Source organism: Notamacropus eugenii, chromosome 6 (genome assembly GCF_028372415.1).
Source record: "Notamacropus eugenii isolate mMacEug1 chromosome 6, mMacEug1.pri_v2, whole genome shotgun sequence".
NCBI classification, from domain to species: Eukaryota; Metazoa; Chordata; class Mammalia; order Diprotodontia; family Macropodidae; genus Notamacropus; species Notamacropus eugenii.
Genome location: NC_092877.1, coordinates 353,147,244 through 353,169,153, shown reverse-complemented (window position 1 = coordinate 353,169,153; position 21,910 = coordinate 353,147,244). Strand labels below are relative to the sequence as shown.

Genomic DNA, 21,910 nt, shown 5'->3' with positions numbered 1-21,910 from the left:
TAAATACATACATATTTCTGCACATGTTGTTCACTGTATGTTGGGTAATTTAGAGGAAGGTAAAATGATTTAGGGTCTCAGAATTTTGGCCAAAACCCTGCTTCCAAGTTCTGTAACTTCTGGGCCTCATGATGCCTGCTTTTTCTCCGGTTGTCTTTTTTTTTTTTTCCTCACCAACCCAGAGAGACTATAGGCAGCTCAGAAGCTTTTACTTTATTTTTGTTTGTTTAAAGTCACAGTTTTCATCTCTAGAAAGTGGCACCCACAGAAGAAAGAGATGGGGTAGACCAAAACCAAGCTGTCACCCACATCTCAATTTCCCTGGCAGGATTGGGGCACACCAACCAAAGTCCAGGCAAAATGATGCCTAAGCCAGGTGAGCTCTTAGCCCAAGAGGATTTGTGCATTCTTGTAAATATCATAGCATATTTTTTCCAAAAGGTCTTCTTCCTTTCTCTGAAACCCATTTGCCCTCCTGGTCTTTTGCCCTAACCTGTTGCATAATCAAGCTGTGGGAAAAAGATGTGCTAAAGATTCCCTCCATCTCCAGAGCCAACTCAACCATATGGCACTACTACCCCATCAACACGCACCATTATGTAAGGTCCATATGAAAATATGGACTGACAGACTGACAAAAATGGTAGTTGATTTATTAGTCTAAGGCTAGTAGCTTAGCCATTTAAAATCTATTTCCCAAAAGAGGGGAAAACTAGTATTTTTCTTCTCTTTTTAAAAATTCTTTATCTAGTTGCTGTCAAAAAGCAACCTTTAGGTTGGTGAAGGCAAAAGATTGCTAAAATTACCCAGCTATACAGTTATGGCCTTCAGAGGAGAGAGATAAGGTACATTTATTGTGCTGTCTCTCCCCATTCAAAATTGGTAATTTTACAACATTCTGCATACTGAACTCTAGCAGGCAGACAGAATCCAAAGAAGATTCATTTTTCTCAACACCATTTCCTTCCCCATTCATATAAAGTAAGGGACCAAGAATTTTTTTTAAACAAAGAGTCATAACCCACTGTAACACAGCAGAATAAAAGACCACACAATGTTTACATCCCTAGCGCCAAAGCGCTCATAGTCCATCTCTGGTCAGAGACAGTGTGGCATTCTTGGGGCTCTCCGAGAAGTTCCTGCCTCTTGTCTCTCTTTCACAAACAGGCTGCAACAATGAAGGATGGACTGTATTTGGTGGGAGAACAGGGTGTGAGAAGGGAAAGGATTGGTGGGAGTGGAGGAAGAGGGAAACAGTGTGTTCAACCAAGCCTTCTGAATCTGCCTCTAGACTGGCATAAGTCCACACGTGTCACGTTCTTTAAATAGAGAAACAATGCCATGATGACGAGAGCCAAGTGTTCATCTGCTACCAGTTCATCATGGAATTTCTGTTGAGGGTCATGAAAAACACTTGGCTACTTCCTCCAGATCGCACGGATGCAAAAAATACCTGTTTGAAATTAAAAAAGAATTAGTTCAATCACATGGCCTTTTTAATTGTCTCTTTTTCAATCGTCCATCCATTTTCCTCTTACATGTTTTGTTCTTGTTATTATGTATCAGTTTTTAAGACTCAATAATCAGTGTCTATAAAGTGCCATGTGATACAGTGCAGGATAGAAATGCTTTTACTTTCACAGGTTTATCATCATTGTCATCATCATTGTCACTATCGTTTTTAAGCAAGTGATTGGCGCTGAAGGGACTCTCTTTTTAGAGGACGGACCTTGTAAAATCCCCTTTTGTAGGAGACTTTAGACTTTCAAAAAGTTATGTGAAGTGTCTATATGTGTGGGAATTTTGGCTTCAGACCCTCAAATGCTGTATTCCTTTAATGAGGGTCATAGACTACCTGAGATGGTGCTCTGACTGAACAGGAAGCTCTCAATTTAATAGTTATTACAGATATTCAATAACTGAGCTACACATCAAGAAAATTAAAAATAAGGGTAGCTAAAGGTCAGCTTATGGCCTTTCAGCAGATCTTGGCATACTAGGTGCCATCTGGGATTAGGACATGGAGGCAGGAGGCTGACAGCCCATTTTGCTGGGGGAAGGGAAGTATGTTTTGGTTGCTACCAGCCTGGGCTGAATTTCAATAAATCACTTGTACCAGAAAACAAGTATCCTTAGCCCATATAGGGACTTTTTGTAAGTTTCCTCTCATATCAAAGACAGCAACAGCTGGCTTCTCCAAAGCACTGGAAAAGCACAAGGAGGGCACTGTCCATGGTCACACTAACTTCCTCTATATGATTAAGAAATTTCTATTACCGAAGGAATGCAATTTTTTGTAGAATATCACAGACTATAATTCTGAGATCCTAAGCTCTGTATGTCTCATGGTGGATGCCTGGCTTCCACACCCCAAGGCCCAGTGACTGGTATGGTGTCAGTCAAATCCTAAAGGTGTGGGCCTATCTTGGACAAGTCCCAGTGATCTGTCTTAGTCAGATTATCAGAGTTCATTAGAAATCTGGCTCAAATCAGGCTCATCTCTAGTTTCAAGAGAGTCTGAGTAGCTTCTGAGTCTTTCCTAGGTGTTTGAGCCTCTTCTAGAGCAAGTTTGAACCTTGAAAGTACCTTGGTAAGCAACCCCAGAAGCACTCTTCTGAACCATTCCAAACCAGAACCGATATTCAGGGTCTGGTCTGGTCCAGAGGTATATCTCAAAGCTTAGTCTGAGACCACACTAGATTTTGGGTGTGTGCATGACCAAGATGACTCTCTGTCAACCTCACTGAGTTCTTCCCTCCATCGACTGTGATCTAGGAAAGAATTTCAGCAATGGTTTTTGGGTAGGTCATAGCCAGTATGAACTAATTCAAAAGTGTTAACAGCTCAGCTGATAGCAAACCTTGGCTTACCCTAAGGGGAAAGGGTAAGATAAAGTTGGTCCTGCTCCAGAAAAGTCCTTGGTAGCTACTGATCATGAATGATTAGGCTATTTTCAGTAGGACAGATTTTTCTCCTTTGTTACTTCAGAAAAGCCTTGTTGGAAGAATACAAGCAATGTCACTAGTCAAATTTCTATTCATTTGTGAATGTGAATATGTTTCTAGGATATGGGTGAACTAAAATTGGTCTTGTTTAAAGTATATATTCTATACTGGAATTTTTTACATTTAACTTTCAAAAAAAATCATATGATAGGTCAAATCCTGATAGTGATTTAAAAAAAAAATCTACACATGGAAATATAAAACTGGCCACCACAAATTTATCAGTGCTAGGTTATCAGTTCTAATTGGTCGAGTAGGAATCCAGGTCTATTTTGTGCCAAGTGTGATTTATTTTATTGCTGAATGATCACTTGGCCTACAAAGCTTTCTAAAATTGTTTTATGTTGCTTGTATATCACAGGGTTGTGTGAGTGTGCGTGTGTGCATATGTGTTACACATTTAATTATTCACATGGATTACATCACATTGTTTAACTGTAATCTGACTAAATTGAGTTTGTAAAGGAAAAGTAAGGTTTCACAGGTACCTGGTGGTCTCTTAAAATGCAAACACTAATGCAAACGTTGAAACGGATTTACCTTATCATTTCTTTCACATAGAAACTTTAACCTTTGAGCTCGCTTATGCATAAATACTCCATCCAAATGTCCTGTTTCCACTGAACGGATCTCAATAGCTTTCTCTCCCCAGCCCATTATTTGATTGGAATGAATGTAGGCTGTCAAAAGGAATTTCCAAAACTGCATTAAAAACATTAGATGGACAATAGCTTACAGTATCTGTTCACATTTAAACCACAAACATGACATACAATTTGCCATACACATACAGAGCGGGTCTTACAAGTGTAATTTCACAGATTGTTTTGTGGACTCAAATGGTTGTCTCACTTTTCTTGACTTGCGTGTCAATTTGGGGGTGTAACTGGTGAAGGAGAAAAGGAAGGGTTAACCTACCCACAGAGGTGGGCATTTCTCCCCACTGGAGCACCACATCTTTAGTGATCCGGCCATAGGTATTCACATACACCCCCTCATCCTCATAGCAAACGAGCATCTCCATTCCATCCGTTTTAGGTAGGATGACAATAGCATGAGGAGTGATATTACCCTGAATCTAGAATTTAAAGAAAAAGGTTATAATTACATGGAGAGAGCTAAAGGCTTCAGATAAGAAACCACCCCACACCAAGATCCCAAGGAAATAGTAACTATCATTTTCTTTATTTTTAGTTTTAGAGCTGAAGACAGAAATTTATTATATTTACTCCAACCCAACCATCAAGTTTTCAACTCTTTTAGGAAAGAAGAACCCTCTCTATTGAAAAGAGAACATAATTTTTACTGCTTGAGATGACTGGTGGCATCTAATAGTAGGATGAGATGGCAGAGGCTGACTGAAGACACTGGGGATGAGAATATGTACTCTCAGATATCTCCCTTTCTACAATATCCAAGGCACCTTGGGAGAGTAGATAATGAGCTGTATGTATAATCAGGAAGATTAGAGTTTTAAGTCTTGCTTCTGACACATAGTACCCGAATTACCCATGGCAAGGTACTTAAATCTCTCATTGCACTACACAACTCTCAAAGGCTAGAGTTGTTGAAAAGGTGTTGACCTGCATTAGTTTTGAGACTTCCATCTTCAGGAGTTCTCTATCCAAACGAAATCCCAACTACATCCCTTATCCTCTAGATAAACATACTGTGAAAGCTACTGGGCAAACTAGAGCAGAGCAGGGATATTATCATAATATATTTGCTATTGGACTGTAGAAAAGATACAACTCCCATTACCAATTTGTAATCAATGCTGCGCAAGTCATCTCTAGAATAAACTCATCAAATAACGAAACCAAAGAAAGAAGGGAACCAGAAATAACTGAGACAGGAAGGTTTTTCTGAAAAGAGAGAAACCCTCTGTGATCAGTGACATCAAAGGTACCTGCCCTCTTGAAGGGAATTTCCTATGGCTATTTCTATGGTTCCCAAGATGCCACATTGAGGTTGTCAAATACTTTCTATCATGGAACAATGTCTTATATGGAAACACCATCTTCAAACAGTTAAAAAGGTGGGCTTCCAAAAATCAAATCCAACAAGCATTTATTAAGCTACTGGCAAGGGATTTTGTTGATACTGGGCACAAAAACAAAACAAAATGAAATGAAATATACTTTCTGTCCTAAAGAACTTAAGGGCTACTGATTCAATTTACAAATGGGATTTAGTTAAGTAAAGGCTACTGTATCTCACTGACTTGTTAATATACATTAGATACAGTATCAGAAAGAAGCATTTGATGCCTGGAAAGTAGAAGCAGGCAAGATTCTGCGCACTAATTTATAAAAACAAAACAGAAACACCTCTTGAACATCCCGTCAAGCTGTCGTATGGTCAGTCACTGCCATGCTCACAAACAATCTGTGGACTTACATGGGATGGGATGTAGATATCATAAGAGTTTCCCGAATCTACATCAATCACGTGGAAACCAGTGTGTGATCCAAAAATAACCTTTAACCTTTGACCTTCTTCTACTGTAAGGTCGACAAGTAGGGGCTTGTGCTGGAGATCTGCAAAAGACTTTAGACAACACTTTTGTTAGTCTCCACACCACGCTAAAAATGTCGTTTCTAGTGTTTTCTGATAGTCTAATGGACGTTAATTTCCAGGTTTCAGAAATTAATGAACTAGGCTGAATTTGATGCTAACCTTATGCTATTTAATTCACAGGTTATTCGAAATTCTGACTCACTCATCCATGTTCTCTTAGAAGCATTTGGCAATATAAAACAGACTTCACATAACTCTCTTGCTTTAGCAGTTGCTCTGGGTAAGTTTTTGCTTTTTCTTCTTTTGTCCATGGCCAGAGTTCATTCATTCATATTCATTCATGTATTCATCCATCCATCATTCAAACTGTTACCAGATATCTACTTTGTGAAAGGTAAGGGTGAATACAAGATCTGTATCCTCAAGGAGTTTATAATTCAGGAGATGACCTCAGGATATAGCAATTCTGAAGAAGAGTAAGAATTTTGCATGTTTGTGCTCTTGCTGTTGGATTGCAGAAAAGACACAACTGTCATTACCAACCTGTAATCAGTCAAGTGCAAGTTATCTCTAGAATAAACTCATCAAACAATGAAACCAAAGAAAGAGGGGAACCAGAAATAACTGAGACAAGAAAGTTTTTCTTAAAAGAGAGCTGCCTATCAACCTGACTGTCAAACTGGAATGAGTTGGAGACCCTCAATCAATCACAAACATTTATCGTCTATTGCATGTCAAGCATTATACTGGGTACTGGGTATATGAAAACAAAAATGTAACAATTTCTGTCCTCAAGGAATTTCCATCCTATCAGGAGAGACAGCATGCATATGTATAACTATATACAGAATAAATAGGCCTAGCATTATGGGGCACTGGGATCAATAAAGGATTCATGTAGAAAATAAAGAATGAGCTGAGACATGAAGGAAGAAAGGTATGCTATGAGGCAGAAAGAGGCAAAAGGGAATACATCGTAGGCATGGGGAATGGCCAGCAGAGAGGCATGAACATGGGAGGTGGGAGAGTCATGGATGAAGATGATGGTCAGTGTGGCTAGATTGTAGAGAGTAGAAAGTAGAACAAAGGTTAGAAAAGCAGGTTGGGGGACTAGGTTGTGAAGGTTTTTAAAAACCAGATAGAAGTATTTATGTTTTGTCTCAGAGATTCTTGAATTTGTTGAGTAGGGAAGTGACATGGGCAGCTGTGAGCTTCAGGAAAATCACTTTACCAGCTGAGTGGGGGTGATAGATTGGAGTGGGAAGAGACTTGAGGAAGGTAAGAAGTAATGGGGAAGTGTGAAAGGGAAAGATGTGAGAAAAGCCAGGATCCAGTCATTGATAATGTAGGTGAGATGAGGGTGACTGAGGAAGGGAGGATAATGCTGAGGATAGGCAACTGGAAAGATGATGATACCCTTGTCAGAAATATGGAACCTTGGAAGAAGAGACTAGGTTTTGGGGAAAAGACAGGGATTTCTTTTTCAACATATTGAATTAAGCTATCTGTGGGAAATCCATATGGAAATATTCTGTAGGCAATTGGTGATGTGGGACTGAAGCTTAGGAGAGAGTTAGGAGACCCTGAGAGACAAAGTTTTTGTATTTAAGGATTGTGACAGACAGCATGAACATGCTCCCTTCAGCAGTCCATCCCTTAAGTACTGTTTGATTGTTCTAACAAACAAGTTCTAGAACTTTCTTCTCCAAAAGCAGCAATATGGTAGCAGGGGGGTGGGACAAGAGGAAAGGAAAGCCTGTTTTTGTCAACAAAAGTGCCTTTTGAATACATCACTAATGAGACATTTGTGCTGGGGGGAACATGTGAAGAATGAGGTGACTCAGCACAGAGGAGGGCCCCTATGTTAGCACGAGAAGTCCCAGGACCTACAAGGGCAAAAGGAGAAAAGAGGGGAATCGAGGATATGAGAGAATGAATGAACATTTACTGTTATACACTGTCAGGGCTCCCCAAACAACAAGGCACCTGGAAGGACCAATCTCCTCTCTATGAGCATGTTTAGGCTTTAAAAGTCTGCTTGAATGTGACTCTTATGAACTCTTTGGTCCAACCAGTTCAACCACAGTGAGTGCAGACCCAACGGATATTGAAAATGAATACAAATTAAAACTGAAAGGGTGGAAAAAGATGAAGACAAGTTTCCAAAGAGAAAAGTCATATCCACTAGTTGACATAGTTAGAATTTGTTTGAAAGCAGCTCAACATTTTATTAAAAAGGCAGTATGGATATATATGAGGTATAGCAATGTAAGGTAAGAGTCCTACATTTATGGTCAGGAGACCAGCAGTTGACTCCTGCCTCTGCCACTTACTGAAAGACCCTTCAGCTAAGCATCCTATCTCTTTGTACCTCTGTTTCCTCATCTGTAAAATGAGAAGGGTGAACTAGATGACTTATAAGACCCCCTTCTAGCTTTGAACCTGTGATCCTTTATAAAATGAGTTAGTGGAATGAAGAGAATCTTTACTGAGCAGAGAAAGTCTTCATGAAGATCCATTGCTTTCAAAACTCATTTCAAGCCTTAGATTTACTTCAGGTGAGGTGCCTTTTTCTTTAGCAGTCTCAGAAATACACAATGTTAGAACATGATGAGATCCTAGAGACTTTCTTTTTTAGATGCAGAAACCAAGGACAAGAGAAAACAAGTCACTTGCTCAAGGTCACGCAGCTAATGATTAGATGCAGAGCTGGGAAGAAGGTCTCCTGATTTTCTGTCTAGCATCCTGTGAACCACACCACACTGCTCTTAGGGGAACAATTTTCTCTTTGGCACACTCTTCCATGGATAACAATTTTTTGCTTTCAGTAAAAAAGTGATGCTCGACAAAGTCAACACTGAATTTGCCGTCTGAGAATTTTGTGTTCAAATCCCAATTCTCTTCCATATAGCCTGTGTAACTTGGGACAGGTTTGCATCCTTTGCACCTCAGATGCTTCATCTATCAAAGGAGAAGGTTGGATCAGGTGATCTCTCAAACCTTTCCAGTACCAACTTCTATGACCTTATATATTTCCAGAGAAGAGGGAGGACAGGCATTTTTCTTGCTCACAGACAGGGACACACATTATAACTCTTGTTTGGGGAATCATAATGTTACTTAGAAGAGGAGGAGAGTACCAAGGAGATGTTATCATGGTAAAATTTCCAGTATGCCAAAGGACCTTTTAAAGTAACCCTACACTTGCTAAATCCACACAGTAGATATAGAAACAATGAACTAGGGATGAAAGGTAGCCTCTGTATCTTGTTCAAAGAAAGGTTTGGTGTTAGACATGTGAGACAAAAGATCAGTCTAATTGGCAAGGATGTTACTATTTACCTTAAATGCCATGAACTTGTGGTATGGCTTAGGAGCCCATGCATATATCTCCACAGCATTCTTCAAGGCTATCACCAAGAATTTGATCCGTTCATATTTCACTAAAATTAAAAAAAAAAACTACCATGAGTAAAAGAAATGCATTGGTTCTTATCAAATTGTCTAATTTCCCTACACAACACAGGCAAGAGTACAACTTTCTATGTGGAAGACAACTTGGTAATATGAGAAGGACACTTTGGAGTGAAAGAATCTAAGTTAGAATCTACACTCTGCTGCTTACTACCTGCGTGACATCTCTTTGTACTCATTTCCTCACCTGTAAAATGAAGGTTTTGAACTAACTGGATCTCTCAGGTCTCTCCTAGTTCGAGATTCTATCATAAGATGTTAAATTTAGATTTAGAATAGGGACTTGACAGGGGATCCAATCTACCTCCATCATTTTATAGAGGAGGAAACTGAGTCTCACAGAGGTTAAAGTACTCCTCTCTTCTTCTCTCCTCTCCTCTTCCCTTCTCTTTTCTCCTCTTTCTCTTTCCCTCTGCCTTCCCCCTCTTTCTTTTCCTCCCTTCCTTTTTTCCCTCTCCATATATATACACATATATGCAATACACACAATACATATACACACATGTGCATACATGTTTGTACACACAAATACATATATGTATGCCTTGTCATTTATTCATTCCTTATGCTAATTTCTGTACAGGGATCATCAGGTAATGATTCCTCTGCTTATTATCCTGAGGGTCATAATAATGACTGTAACACCCCAAAGATCTTTTGACTCAACAAGGAAAAACTAACTTGTGGTCAGTATAACTTGGGTGACTATATTCTTAGTTTTTTGAACTTCAGTCGTCTGTGTATAATACACGTATGTGTACATACATGTGTATATGTATTATATACATATGTGTATATTTATCTCTCATATATGTCTTTGGAAATAATATGTCTCATTAAGTCAGACTACCAATCTATCATTTCTGTCTCTCATATCATAGCTGTCTATATAATTAAATTGTCTGTTTCACTATGGCTGACTATTTAACCTGAATAGTCCAAGCTATGATCACCTCATTTTATCTGGACTCAGTAGTTCCACTTTGCTCCATCCTTGATCTCACTGGTCCCTCTGTGAAGACAGAGAATGGTCCCTCTAATCTTTTTACCTTGTATAATTCTTACCTATATCTTTCAACAAATCCCCAATAGAATTTCTATCCAGCACATTATAAACCTTCTGGTTCTTTGGATGGTTTGTTGATAGCCATGCTATTCCCGCCCCCTCACACTTTATCATCTGATTTGGGGCATTTTGGGCAAAACCAACAATAAATGAGAACTCTTCCATGACCTCTTTAAAAAAAATCATGATTCTAATGTAAGATAGTCTGGAATATGAAGAATGATCTAAATGTGAAAATGAAATGAGAGCAGATCTAATAGTAGTATGGGAAGAACTCTAGCTTTAAAGTCATAGAATTTGTATTCATGTCCTGCCTTTTATGATGAACTTGGCCAAGTCACCTTCATTTCCATGGGTCTTGATGTTCTGTTCTCCAAAATGAATTGCTTGGACAATTCATTCCTTTTGTTTGGACAAAAGTAACTATTTAGATATTCAATTTACTTTACCTCAATTAATTACAGAATTCTCTATCAGCAGGAAGGTACTTTGTATTTTCTTTTTTTGTATCAAGTATGCAAAGTGGAATGGAGAATACAGATGAAGTGGGTGAAAACAAGACTTGAAAATACATTTGCTTAAACAGTCTACTAGTTGATGAGAAAATATTCCAATGAAGCATCATAAAGTCACAGAATGTTCAAGATGTTTCCACTTCCCTCTACAGGTGTAGGAAGAGACTATACAGTCTGATGATTAATATAGGAGAAGTAGAAAGAGACAGCAGTTACCATAAGAAGTAGTAAGCATAGATGGGGCTGGCTTGAATTTGAGGTCAAACTGGCTCTTTTACATTCTAACGTTTTGGAAAATTAGTTGTAAGACTGCCATAAAAGGTAATGCTATTCAGAGTTTTGATCTGCATTCCTCAGTAGAATATAAGCTCTTTGCAGGCAGGGACATCTCAAAAGTACTTAGATCCCCATTACCTAGCATAGTGCCTGGCATATTTGAAGTGATTAATAATTACTTGTTGATTGGTTGCTCTCCATGCTTTCTCTGATTTTTTGAGAACAATGACATTCCCGTATGGGCATAAAGTTTGGTTACTAGAAACTACTGGACAAACAACTGGAAATCAAATAATGGTGAAGAGTGGCAATCTGACTTCAGGACCTGTATTAAGTGAAAGTCAACTTCAATTAGACTGGAGCCGTTTAAACGCAGCTTCCTAAAAACCAGTCCCCTGAATGGCATTTTCATTGGATTAAACATTTCTGCAAAAGGAGTCTTCACAGGAAAGTGTTTTTTTCATGCTTCTCTGTGTTCCTGTGAATGTGAATTGTCTACATGTGGCTAACTATCAATGAAAGAGAGAGAGAGAGAGAGAGAGAGAGAGAGAGAGAGAGAGAGAGAGAGAGAGAGAGAGAGAGAACATAAGCATTCTAAACTGTCTATCCTCATGGCACAAAGGAGGTCCTTAACCTCAGTCTGCCTCAGTTTCCTCAGCTGTAAAGTGGGGATAGCAATACCATCTACCTCATGGGGTTATTGTGAGGACCAAATGTTAAGTGCTCTGCAAACCTAAAGCACTATATAAGTGTTACCTCTTATAGTCTGGTGTGTCAAAAATGAATTCCTTCTCAGGATACAAAACTGAGAAAAAAATCTGCCACTAGGGAATGTGTCAGAAAAGCTGACAGTTGTCATCTTCTCCCCAAAGTCTTTTAAATAAGTCTGGGGGTAGCCTGGGTCTCCATGAAGCAGCATTCTTGTGTTTTTTGCAGGATAATTCCCTCTGTAGCGATTTTCAGAGAAAGTATAATCTACCCTTTATACTGACAGTTATAATGATGATCTTGAGGTACATGCACCTACTTGTTTCTCTAGCAGTAGGAGCTACTTGGCAGCTGGGACCACATGCACATTTAAAAATCATGGAACTTGTGCAGCCACTCCCCAGTTGATGACTGTGATGGAATACTACTGTGTTGTAAGAAATCATGAGCTCAGTGATCTTAGAAAGGTATGGAAATATTTGTGTGAAATGTGAAGAGCAAAGCGAACAGAATGAAGGGATGATCATATACAGTATTTTAAGAATGACTTTGAATAACTAACTCATTTTGACTTATGAGAGGACATATGAAGAAAGATGCTATCTGCATCCAGAGAAAGAACTGATAAACAAAAGTATGTACAGAATAATTTTTACATATATGTATGCCTATTTGTGTCTAATGGTAGGCATCTCTAGGACGGGGTGGGAGGGGAAAGGAAGAAAAATGAGGAAAAAAGAAATTTACACAATAACTTTATTATATATTTGGAGGGAATAGCAAGTTGTGCATAATAGATTTGAAATTTCATGTGCAATCATCTTTTTTATTGTACTGTGTTATGGAAATGCTTGTTTTGTTTCAAGAATTAAAAGTAAAATAAATTTAAAAAAGAAATTAAAAATTATGAAATTGGCTTGCTTGGAAATGAAGGAAGCATTTATTGGTCAATCATCAAGGAGTTATTAAAGCCTACTATGTGTTGATACAAGTACAATAAAGGAAACAACACAAAGAACTCTATGCTAGCGTTATGTAGTTAAAAACTCCTCACTGTGTACAGACCTGGGCAGATAGACAAGAGTCGACTGTAATGCTAGGTCATGGGTGCCCATGGCAGGTAGGGGAAGCCGAAGGGCCCTCTTAGAAAAATGATTTTAACAAAATGGAGGAAAATGCTAAATTTCAGTTAGAGGTTAGGATCAATTTTTTTTTTGACCATCCCAATTCAGAGACTTCCTGAAATCCATCAGTTAGAATCCTTGGGTATCTGGGGATAAGTCAAGAAACCCTATTGTGGGAGAATCATGATTTCCTCAATGCTATTGTACCCTGCACTGACCCAAAGCAGAATCCAACTTCATATTATGTATTTATTTTCTACCTTTTAAAAAGTATACAAGTACATTTATTTTCTACCTTCTTAAATCTGTAAAAATTTCCTTTGTAAGCTGTTTCATTTTTTTTTATCTTTGTACCCCAGTGGCTAGCATAGTACCTGGCATATATAGTAAGCACTTCATAAATACTTATTGATTGATTAGGGGATGGTTTTGTGAGTACCTGTGGTTAAAAATATTTCATTACCTGTTGACTAATTTTCTGGTAAGGAACTCCTCTGAACTTAGCTAATGTGGACACATAGCCTATTCCTGGGTCAACACTTGAAGTCTTTTCCCAAGATGTGATATCACAGTGAAGGTCTCAAAGTTTATTACATGGGAAAACTGTAACACAAGCGAAATTTGTGTTTGAGACCAAGAAAACATGGGTTACATGATAAAATTTGTAGGATCATAAATTAAAAGTGAGAAAGTCCTTTAGAGGGCATTAAGCCTCTCATTTTACAAATGAGGAAACTGAGATACCAAGTAGTTAAGCAATTTACTCATTGTCACACAGCTTGTATGTGTGTCAGGCAGCATTTGAACCCAGGTTTTCTGACTCCAAGTTCAATGCCCTACTATTCTGCCACATTTCATAAGCACAACGCTGTGTCTTACCGACTTTGTAATGTATACAGCCTTCCAAGTCTCCAACGGTGATCCAGCCTTGCTTCTTTTCAACTTCGGGATCATTGTGCAGGATGCGATTTCTTAACCAAGATAGATAGTAAACTCGTAGTTTATTCTTCTTTCCTATTGAAATAAAATAGCTTTAATTTCATGCATCCCCAAGAGGACTCTTCCCCTCCTCACTCATATTTTTCCAGGGGTATAGCAATTACCAGACTACAGCATTTTGTCATCAGTGTTTTCATTCAGAGCACTTATGGTTAAAACTAAACTTCTTTCCAGAATGACCAGCTTTTCAATTGACTCATTTTTACTGCTTTTCTTGGACATAAGCTCTCTAAACTTTCTATCAGTGTACAAAGGAAGCCTTTACCGAAATCAATGAGACTTCGGTACCAGGACATGTGAGAATAGGGATTCTGAACTTTTCTGTGTCATGGACCCCTTTGGCAGTCAGTCTGGTCAAGCCTTTGGACCCCTTCTCAGAATTATGTTTTTAAATGCATCAAGCAAAACACACGATTACAAAGGAAACTGATTACACTGAAATAAAGGATCTAATTTTTCCTCCTATTCAACTTCATAGACCTCCTGAATCTATCCAGAGACCCCTTACTCGAACTCCTGGACAATACTCAATTGTGTGAGTGTGTGTGTTGAGAGGGGAGTTGTTTTGGAGAAAATCTCAGATCTTCAATCCTTTAGACCCACCACAGACATCAAACACAGACTTGATGACTGTCATCTTCGGTTTCTTGTATCCTTTATCCAGATTCTATGTAACTAACAAATAATAGAAATGAAAATGGTGAAAAATGTGAATGATTCACTTCTACAGCAGGAATGAACTAATTTCAAAAAAATAAAACAACCTACTGCTTTATGGTACCATGAGAGATCTAACCTGGGGGTACTTGAACTCTAAAGTAAAAATGGAAAAGGAAAAAAGACAGAGTGTCCTTTGGGCAATATGTTCTTAGAAGTATGACTAGGCTCAGCATGTTACTGGGCTAAAAGGTAAACAGCTTGGAAATGCTGAGCAGTATGTAAGGTAAGGAATTTAGTCTCCCTTCCCTACAGTGCAGCACCAGCAGACACACACTCAGCAGTAATGGCCATGTCATATTACTGAGCATATGACTGGTAAAATTTTGAGAGTTTGAACTTTTCCTCTACTCTGACCATAGCTTCAGAAATCTAAGCTAAGAGATCTTTGTTTTTGGACTACTAATGGTAGCTTCCATTTATATGTACACTATATGGTGCTTTTATGTTTACAATTCTTTCCTATTATTATCCTCATTTTTCAGGTAAGAAAACTAAGGCCCAGAGAAGTTAACAGATCATAAGCGTCAGAGCCAGAATTCAGATCCTTGGATCTTCAGATTTTACATCAAGACTTGGGAAGAGCCTCAAAACCAGATCTGACTCTCAATTCTGTACCAATGCTGGTTCAGTTGACTATCCCCTGGGTGACATGCTCTCTGAATATCAGTTTTCTCATTTGTCAAATGAGGTGGTTGGATTAGATTTTAGATCTCTAAGGAGCTTTCCAACTCCAAATTCTATCATCCTTTTTTATGATCATAGACTTCAAAGGGGCTTTGTGTCCAGTAGATGAAATATATGCCTAAAGACCAGAGTGCATGAAATCTCTGCACATTGGAACTGCAGCCAATGGAAATTCAAACCTGAAGAGCAAGGGACCATCACTTATTTCAGAGACCAGAAAATGAGAAAATGCATTGAACTTAACAAGATTCAATCCATGAGGAGCTTCCACACAGTCTTTCTGCGGCAGTATTGTGCTGAGCACAAAGAATTCTGAGCTCCTGTTTTCATTTGGTTTTTTCCTTTTTTGAGCTTTGCAACAGAGAAGAAATAATCGTTTCCCCCTCCCCCACTTCCCCTGAATGAAGACATGGCACCCAAGCAAAGAGAAGACTGATCATAGATGCATGATGCCAGCGGTGTTCTCTTTCACACATAGATGCAGACCATAACTTTGTGGTTGACAAAAGTTTAGATCTGGCATCAACCCATGAATTAACCTGAGTAACCAAAGCTAAGGGGAGAGATTAGAGCTTTGATTTCCTGGATATGGGAAACTCCTGGAAAAGGAAAGTCCTCATATTATTGTAACTTGGCATCATTTCTATAATTGAAGGAATTGCCAAGAACAGAGGGGTCAAACATGCCACACATGAAGGCAGCACTTCTGAGTTCAGCCAGAACCAAATTAAAATGTAATTGGAAAATAGAAAAATAAAAACAAAATGTAAAATAAAATAAAATATACAAATATAAAATAAAAATATAATAGAACATAGCCATGTAGTTTTCTAGCAGCATAGATACTGCTAATATGTGGTTTCCTAAGAACATAGACGTTTTCTAAGAACATAGATAATGTTAATGTGGTTTTCTAAGAACATAGGTGACATTAATATATGGTGAATATGTACCTTCAGGGATCCTTATTTATGTAGGGTTTAGTGGCCTCCATTTCTACTGAGTTGGACACCACTGGTCTAGAGCACAGGGAGGCTGAGCATCTTGCTGAAGATCAGGTAGCCAGCATTTATTGGAGGCAAGACTTGAACCCAGGTCTTCCTGGCTCCAAATCCAGCTTTCCATGATTGTCTCTCATTAGCAACTAGAGAACTGAAAGCTCTGGTCAAGATGCTTAGCCCAGGGATTCTTTCTCATCTTTTTGTGTCATTGAATCCTTCTGACAATCTGGTGACACCTAGGGACCTCTTTCCAGAATCATATTTTTAAATGTATAACATAAAATATAGAGGATTATAATGGAAACCAATTATATTGAAATAAAGTCACCAATATGTTAAAATACCAAGGTCATACTCCAGTTTGACTCACTTAATTAGATGGATTTAATTCCTAAAGTAATTTCTGCTCCCTTTAAAAACAATGAGTTGTCCAATAGAAAGGGGGAAAGAACAAAGGGTATCATTGGCTAAATACAAATATTTTTCTCAAAACAGAAGAAATTTCTCAGTAGCTAAGCATGCCTCCATGCACAATCTATATGGTCCATGTGTGTCCAAGTGTGAAATACCTTCTGATGACAAAGGGGACTGAATGCACACAAAAGATCATTTGAAGAGGCATCTCTGAAATAAACAATATTTTCAGCAGCAGCAAGGGAAGCCTAAGGATGGACAGATCCTTCATAAAAACTAATTCACCTTGAGCTACAAAGAGGTAAAGATGGGGGTGATGGGGCATGAGACAAGTAGAAGAAGGAGAATTTTCCCCTTACGATAGCACGGGATTTTGGGGTGACCTTTTCAGCTTGTCAATAATGGGGTCTTTCCCGATGGTCCATTTCTTAGCTTCTTTTTGGGGGCACACAAAGCAACAGAGTAAGCGACTTTCACCCATAGACGCTACAGGTGGAGACACAATGCTGAATTGTGCTGAATGACTCTGCCAAAATGGCACCAGTGCAGACACAGTATGGCTTCTGAGAAAAAGGCTGCAGACATTTGGCCAATGCTCCCTCCTCCTCTGCTTCCTCACCCCCTCAGCTCAATATTTTCATTTTCCATGTCATGCTTAGACAGTAATTTACCCTGGGCTGCAGCTCAGAGACCTTAATGAGATGTTCAGTACATCTTGGCAGGGGCGGGAGAGCCACAGACATATTGTCATTGTTACTGAGTTTATGTTTGATTCAGACGCACCGCAGAGAAGGGAGACAAACATACCCCATGACGACGGGGCTCAAGTAGGAAGGAAGATTTCCCTTTTAAGGCCACGATGTGCCAACATTACAACTTGGGTGATCTATCTGAGCCCATGCTACTATAGGGTTCTGAGTCACATGTTAGCTGGGGACAGCATTATCTGACATCTTCAGAAACAAAAGTACAGAACTGGGTTTTGTGTACTCTGTAGACCTGTGTGCTCAGCCATTAAACTCTTACCTGATATTGTCACCAGGACATTAAGGCCCTCCAACACATCCATCTGCTGAAATCGCCTCCTGTTGATCAAGCTGTAGACCTTTCCTTGCCCACTTCGGTCCAAGAGCATCAGTCCATTTTCCGTTCCCACCAGGAGGTTTACACCTGTGGATTTAAAAAAGGATTCGGGGCCTCAGGTTTTTGCATGTTCTCTCCCTCATTAGACTGTGAACTCCTTGAGACCAAGGACTATCTGGTGCCTTTTTTTGTTTCCCAGTGATTAGCACATAGTGGGTGCTTAATAATTATTTGCTAACACCCTCAATTCCTCACTAGTACTCACCCGACCAACAGAACCTGTTGCTAAATCTTGTAATTTCTACATTCACAACATTTATTACATATATTTCCTTTCTCTTCCCTCACATAGCCCCACCCTTGTACAGGCCCTCATCACCTTTTACTTGACCTACTTTAAGAGCTTTCTCACTATTTCCCAACCTCAGGTCTCTCCCCTCTCCAATTTATCCTTAACTCAAGTTGCCAAGGTAATTTTTCTAAAGTATAGGACTGTCCGTGTCAACCACACCCCCATCATCCCCTAATCCAGTCAAAGAGCACCAGTAGCTTCCTATTGCCTTCACCATCAAAATACAAAACTTTCTGATATGTAAAAACTTTATTGCTTTGTCCCTTTCTACGATTCCAGGCTTCAACACTCTTTAATCTCCTTTATGTACTTTCCTATCCACTTCTGCTGACCTTGAAACTTTCATTTCCCATCTCTCTGCCTTTGCAATGGCTGTTCCCCTCCCCCCCACTTGAAATGTCTGCTCCTCCATCTCTGTCTCTTAGCTTCTCTGGTTTCCTTCAAGACTGAGAGACAATTCCACCTTTTATGGGATACCTTTCCTGGTCTAGAGTCGTTATTCTTACCTATTGACATAGTTTTTGAATCCTCATTGTCAACCAATGTATTATCTATCTCCAAGCTCTGTGACATTCACAAAGACGATCATTAAAATTATTAGTCAAAGGGAACGGATCTGTAGATTCAGTTGCTTAGGGAACTTGTGGGTGAAGAAACTCCCTCTACTAATGCAGGCCAGCTGCTCTTCTACATTTCATAGTCTCAGAGAGATGCCTAGACCATTGACATTAAGGAACTTGTCCACGGTCACATAGCCAGAATGTGTCACAGGTGGGATTTGAACACAGATCTTCATGGCTTAGAGATAAGCTTTCTATCTTGTATTCTCTATTCTGGATATTCTCTATATCCTCTATTGCTCTCTTCTGATTTTTATCTGAGGGGTTGATAAAATTGGTGAACAGGACAGAGGTGAAGACTAACCCCTGTGGCCATTACTAGAAACTTCTATCCAAGATGATGTCATTTCATTCAACAAACTTATTTGAGTATAACTGCTCGACCAAACTAGACTTAATTTATTATCATCTAATTATGATTAATTACTACAATTAATCATATATTTATGTATTATTTATTTATTATATATTATTTATTATATATTAAATATATATTTATATAGAATTATAATTAAAATGATCAATTATTATCATCTAATCTGCCTTTATTCACCTTGCTCAAAAGAACTAAAGAGTTAGAGCTAAAAAGGACCTCAGAGATCATGTAATTAAAACCACTCCTTTTTTACAGGTAAGGAAACTGAAGCCCAAGAAGGTGAGTGTATTGCTCAACAGTAAGTTTCAGGCCCTTTAACTCCAAATCCCATGCTATTTCCATTGTTTTGTTTTAATGACTCCCTCCATCATGCTGGTTCATAGTCACCACCTCTTACAAGCCATCTGTTTAACAATCTATTCTAGAATTTTTCCAGTGAAAGACATTAGGCATTCTAGTTTATATTTTCTAAATATATTCTATTCTGAAATATTTCTATTCCTTCTAAAGTATAAAGTCCTATACTTTAGAAACATCATTTTAGCAAATGAGTGAAGGATGAATTGGAGAGACTTGAGGCTGGGAAAAGAGTGAGAAAAAAATACTTGAGACAACACTTTCCTATCTCTGGTCTCTTGCCCTTTTTTGTTGGTTTCTCAAAGGCTACTGCTGATAGATTTGTGGTCAGACAAGTTCTTTTAGTATTCTAGGGTATAATTTGTCTGGACCTATATTTGCATTTAAGACAGTCAGGTGCTCTCTGACTATCATGTCTTGTCTTATCATCTTTTCCAATATGAAGATAATTTTCTTTCATGGAGAAGGTAGAATTGAAATCAGAATTGAGTAGTTCTTCCTTCTCCATCATCTGCCATCATAGTGCCATTTTCTCTTATCTGTGGACATTTCCTGTCTTTTATCATTTTGCTCTTAACATAGCTTAAAACCCCCTTTTTGAGGTCTTCAGTATTTTGTGCTAGTTTTATTCACTTGGGTAGACATCCTGACATTTTTATAGGCCCATGTACTAGCCCTTTGTGAGGTATTGCTTCATTTAAGAGAGCTCATTACATAGCAACATTTTTCTTTTTAGACTTTCTCCCCTTATCTGTCTTTTAGGGATTATTGTATATTAAGAGTTTAACATCTTAAAGTCTCTTTGAGACATTTCCTTTTAGAGTCTTTCCAATGGGATCATGCATATCTTTTCTCTGCACTTTTTAAAATGTACTTTTCTAAAGTCCAGGGTTCATCTCTGTCTGTGACCAGTTCACTTTCAGATCACAATTTTTGAACTCCATGATGACATAGTCTTTTTCCTGAATTTTCCACAGCTTCCACAGCACAAACTGATTCTTTCTTGCTAATCAGAAATAAATCATGTTCTTTCTTTAAAGGTTTGTCCTCTATAATATGCCTGATAAGAGCTTATCCAGATAACAGCTTATTCTTTAAAGCCGTCTTGCAAGGTAGAGCCCACAACCCCTCCCAAGGCTGTCTATCCTATTTCTGAAGAACTTCATTATTAGTAAGTTTTTTTCCTCCTACCCAGTTTATATCTTCTTCTTAGCAGCACCCTCCTTATGCCCCTGGTTCTGCTCTTTGGGGTTAAATTGAATAAGTCTAATCCCTCTTCCAGGCACTAGGTGGTATAGTAGATAGTATGCTGGACCTGGATTTCAGAAGATTCATCTTCATGAGTTCAAATCTAACCTGGGACACCTACTAGCTGTATGACCCTGGATAAGTCACAACCCTATTTATCTCAGTTTCCTCATTTGTAGAATGAGCTGGAGAAAGAAATGGAAAACCACTCCAGTATCTCTGTCAAGAAAATGGGGTCATAAAGAGTCAGATATGATTTAAAAATGACAACAACAAAACCCCTATTCCATATATCAATCATTCGGTTACAGATTCATAAGAACAGGGGTGGGAAGCTTGCATAAGAGTATAATGATAATATTATTATTATCCTTATAGGTCTTATGTAATTGATCTTCATCAGTTTCCTTAGAACATCCCTGAAAGGATAAATCACTATTTTGCAGACAGAAAAGATGAGAATTTGATTTAAAAATTTCTAAAAAAATATGCTTTCCCAGTATTATGCAATGATTAAGTGTTGAGGATAAGATTCAACTTTGATTTTCCTGATTCCAAGGCCAGCACCTTGGCTACACCAGGAACGTACCAGGCTATACTTCTCTTGATAATTGTCAAGATTTCAGTTTCACTTTGATTATTACTGATGTCCATACAATATTATTATTGTTTCCCTACCCATTTCTACATGAGAATTTTGGAATGTCTCCTCCACTAGGGTTCTTCTTTCCACATCTAACTTTTTCTCTTCAGTGGTATATGGGTTAAATTTTTGAATGAGGAATTGTTACCTCTCCCCTCCCAATTCCAGGTTAAAGCCCCTATGAATAGGCCAGTTTTCTGCCAAACATACTGTTTTTGAATTTCATATTAAATTGGTTAATTGATGCATTCAAAACATTTTCAGTGCCTACCGTGTGCACTGTTCTCCATTTTTTTGTTAGCAGATCATCATTCTGGAAGTGTAAGCCATAATCCTCAACCCCAAATCCTGTTCTTTGAGGTGTGATGGTTGTTTTTCATGACTTCCTTTTTTTCCCAAAGTCTCAATCTTCAGATTGAAGAGCTGAAAATACTCTCTATGCCCTCAAATCCTTAGTTTTCTATTAAATAGGTTAGTGGATGGAGGGTAGGACTGGGACTCAGGAGGAACTGAGTTCAAATTCTGCTTAGATATTTACTAAGTGTGTAACCCTGAGTAGGTCATTTTATCTCCTGAGGCCTCAATTTGCTTATCTGTAAGAAGGGGATAATCACAGCCTTTACCTTATAGGGTTGTTGGGAGCATCAAATGAGTTCATATATATGAGGTGTTTTGAAAGCCTTGAGGTTATATAAATGCTAATTATTGTTATCGCTTGTTTTCAT

At 38.5% G+C, this 21,910-nt stretch overlaps 1 protein-coding gene across 5 annotated transcripts in view; it reads right to left on the bottom strand.

Moving 5' to 3' along the window:
• Positions 1-1,175: 1,175 nt before the first annotated feature.
• Positions 1,176-21,910, bottom strand: part of TNIK (TRAF2 and NCK interacting kinase) — a 414,101-nt gene continuing 393,366 nt past the window's right edge. For all 5 annotated transcript variants that reach the window (XM_072618473.1, XM_072618475.1, XM_072618476.1 and 2 more), the window contains 7 exons: positions 17,533-17,676; positions 13,568-13,702; positions 8,868-8,968; positions 5,406-5,555; positions 3,924-4,083; positions 3,546-3,685; positions 1,176-1,453 (listed from right to left, as the gene is read on the bottom strand). In XM_072618473.1, coding sequence (XP_072474574.1) covers positions 1,370-1,453; positions 3,546-3,685; positions 3,924-4,083; positions 5,406-5,555; positions 8,868-8,968; positions 13,568-13,702; positions 17,533-17,676 — 914 coding nt within the window. In that variant the 3' untranslated portion in view covers positions 1,176-1,369. The remainder of the gene's footprint in view (positions 1,454-3,545; positions 3,686-3,923; positions 4,084-5,405; positions 5,556-8,867; positions 8,969-13,567; positions 13,703-17,532; positions 17,677-21,910) is intronic.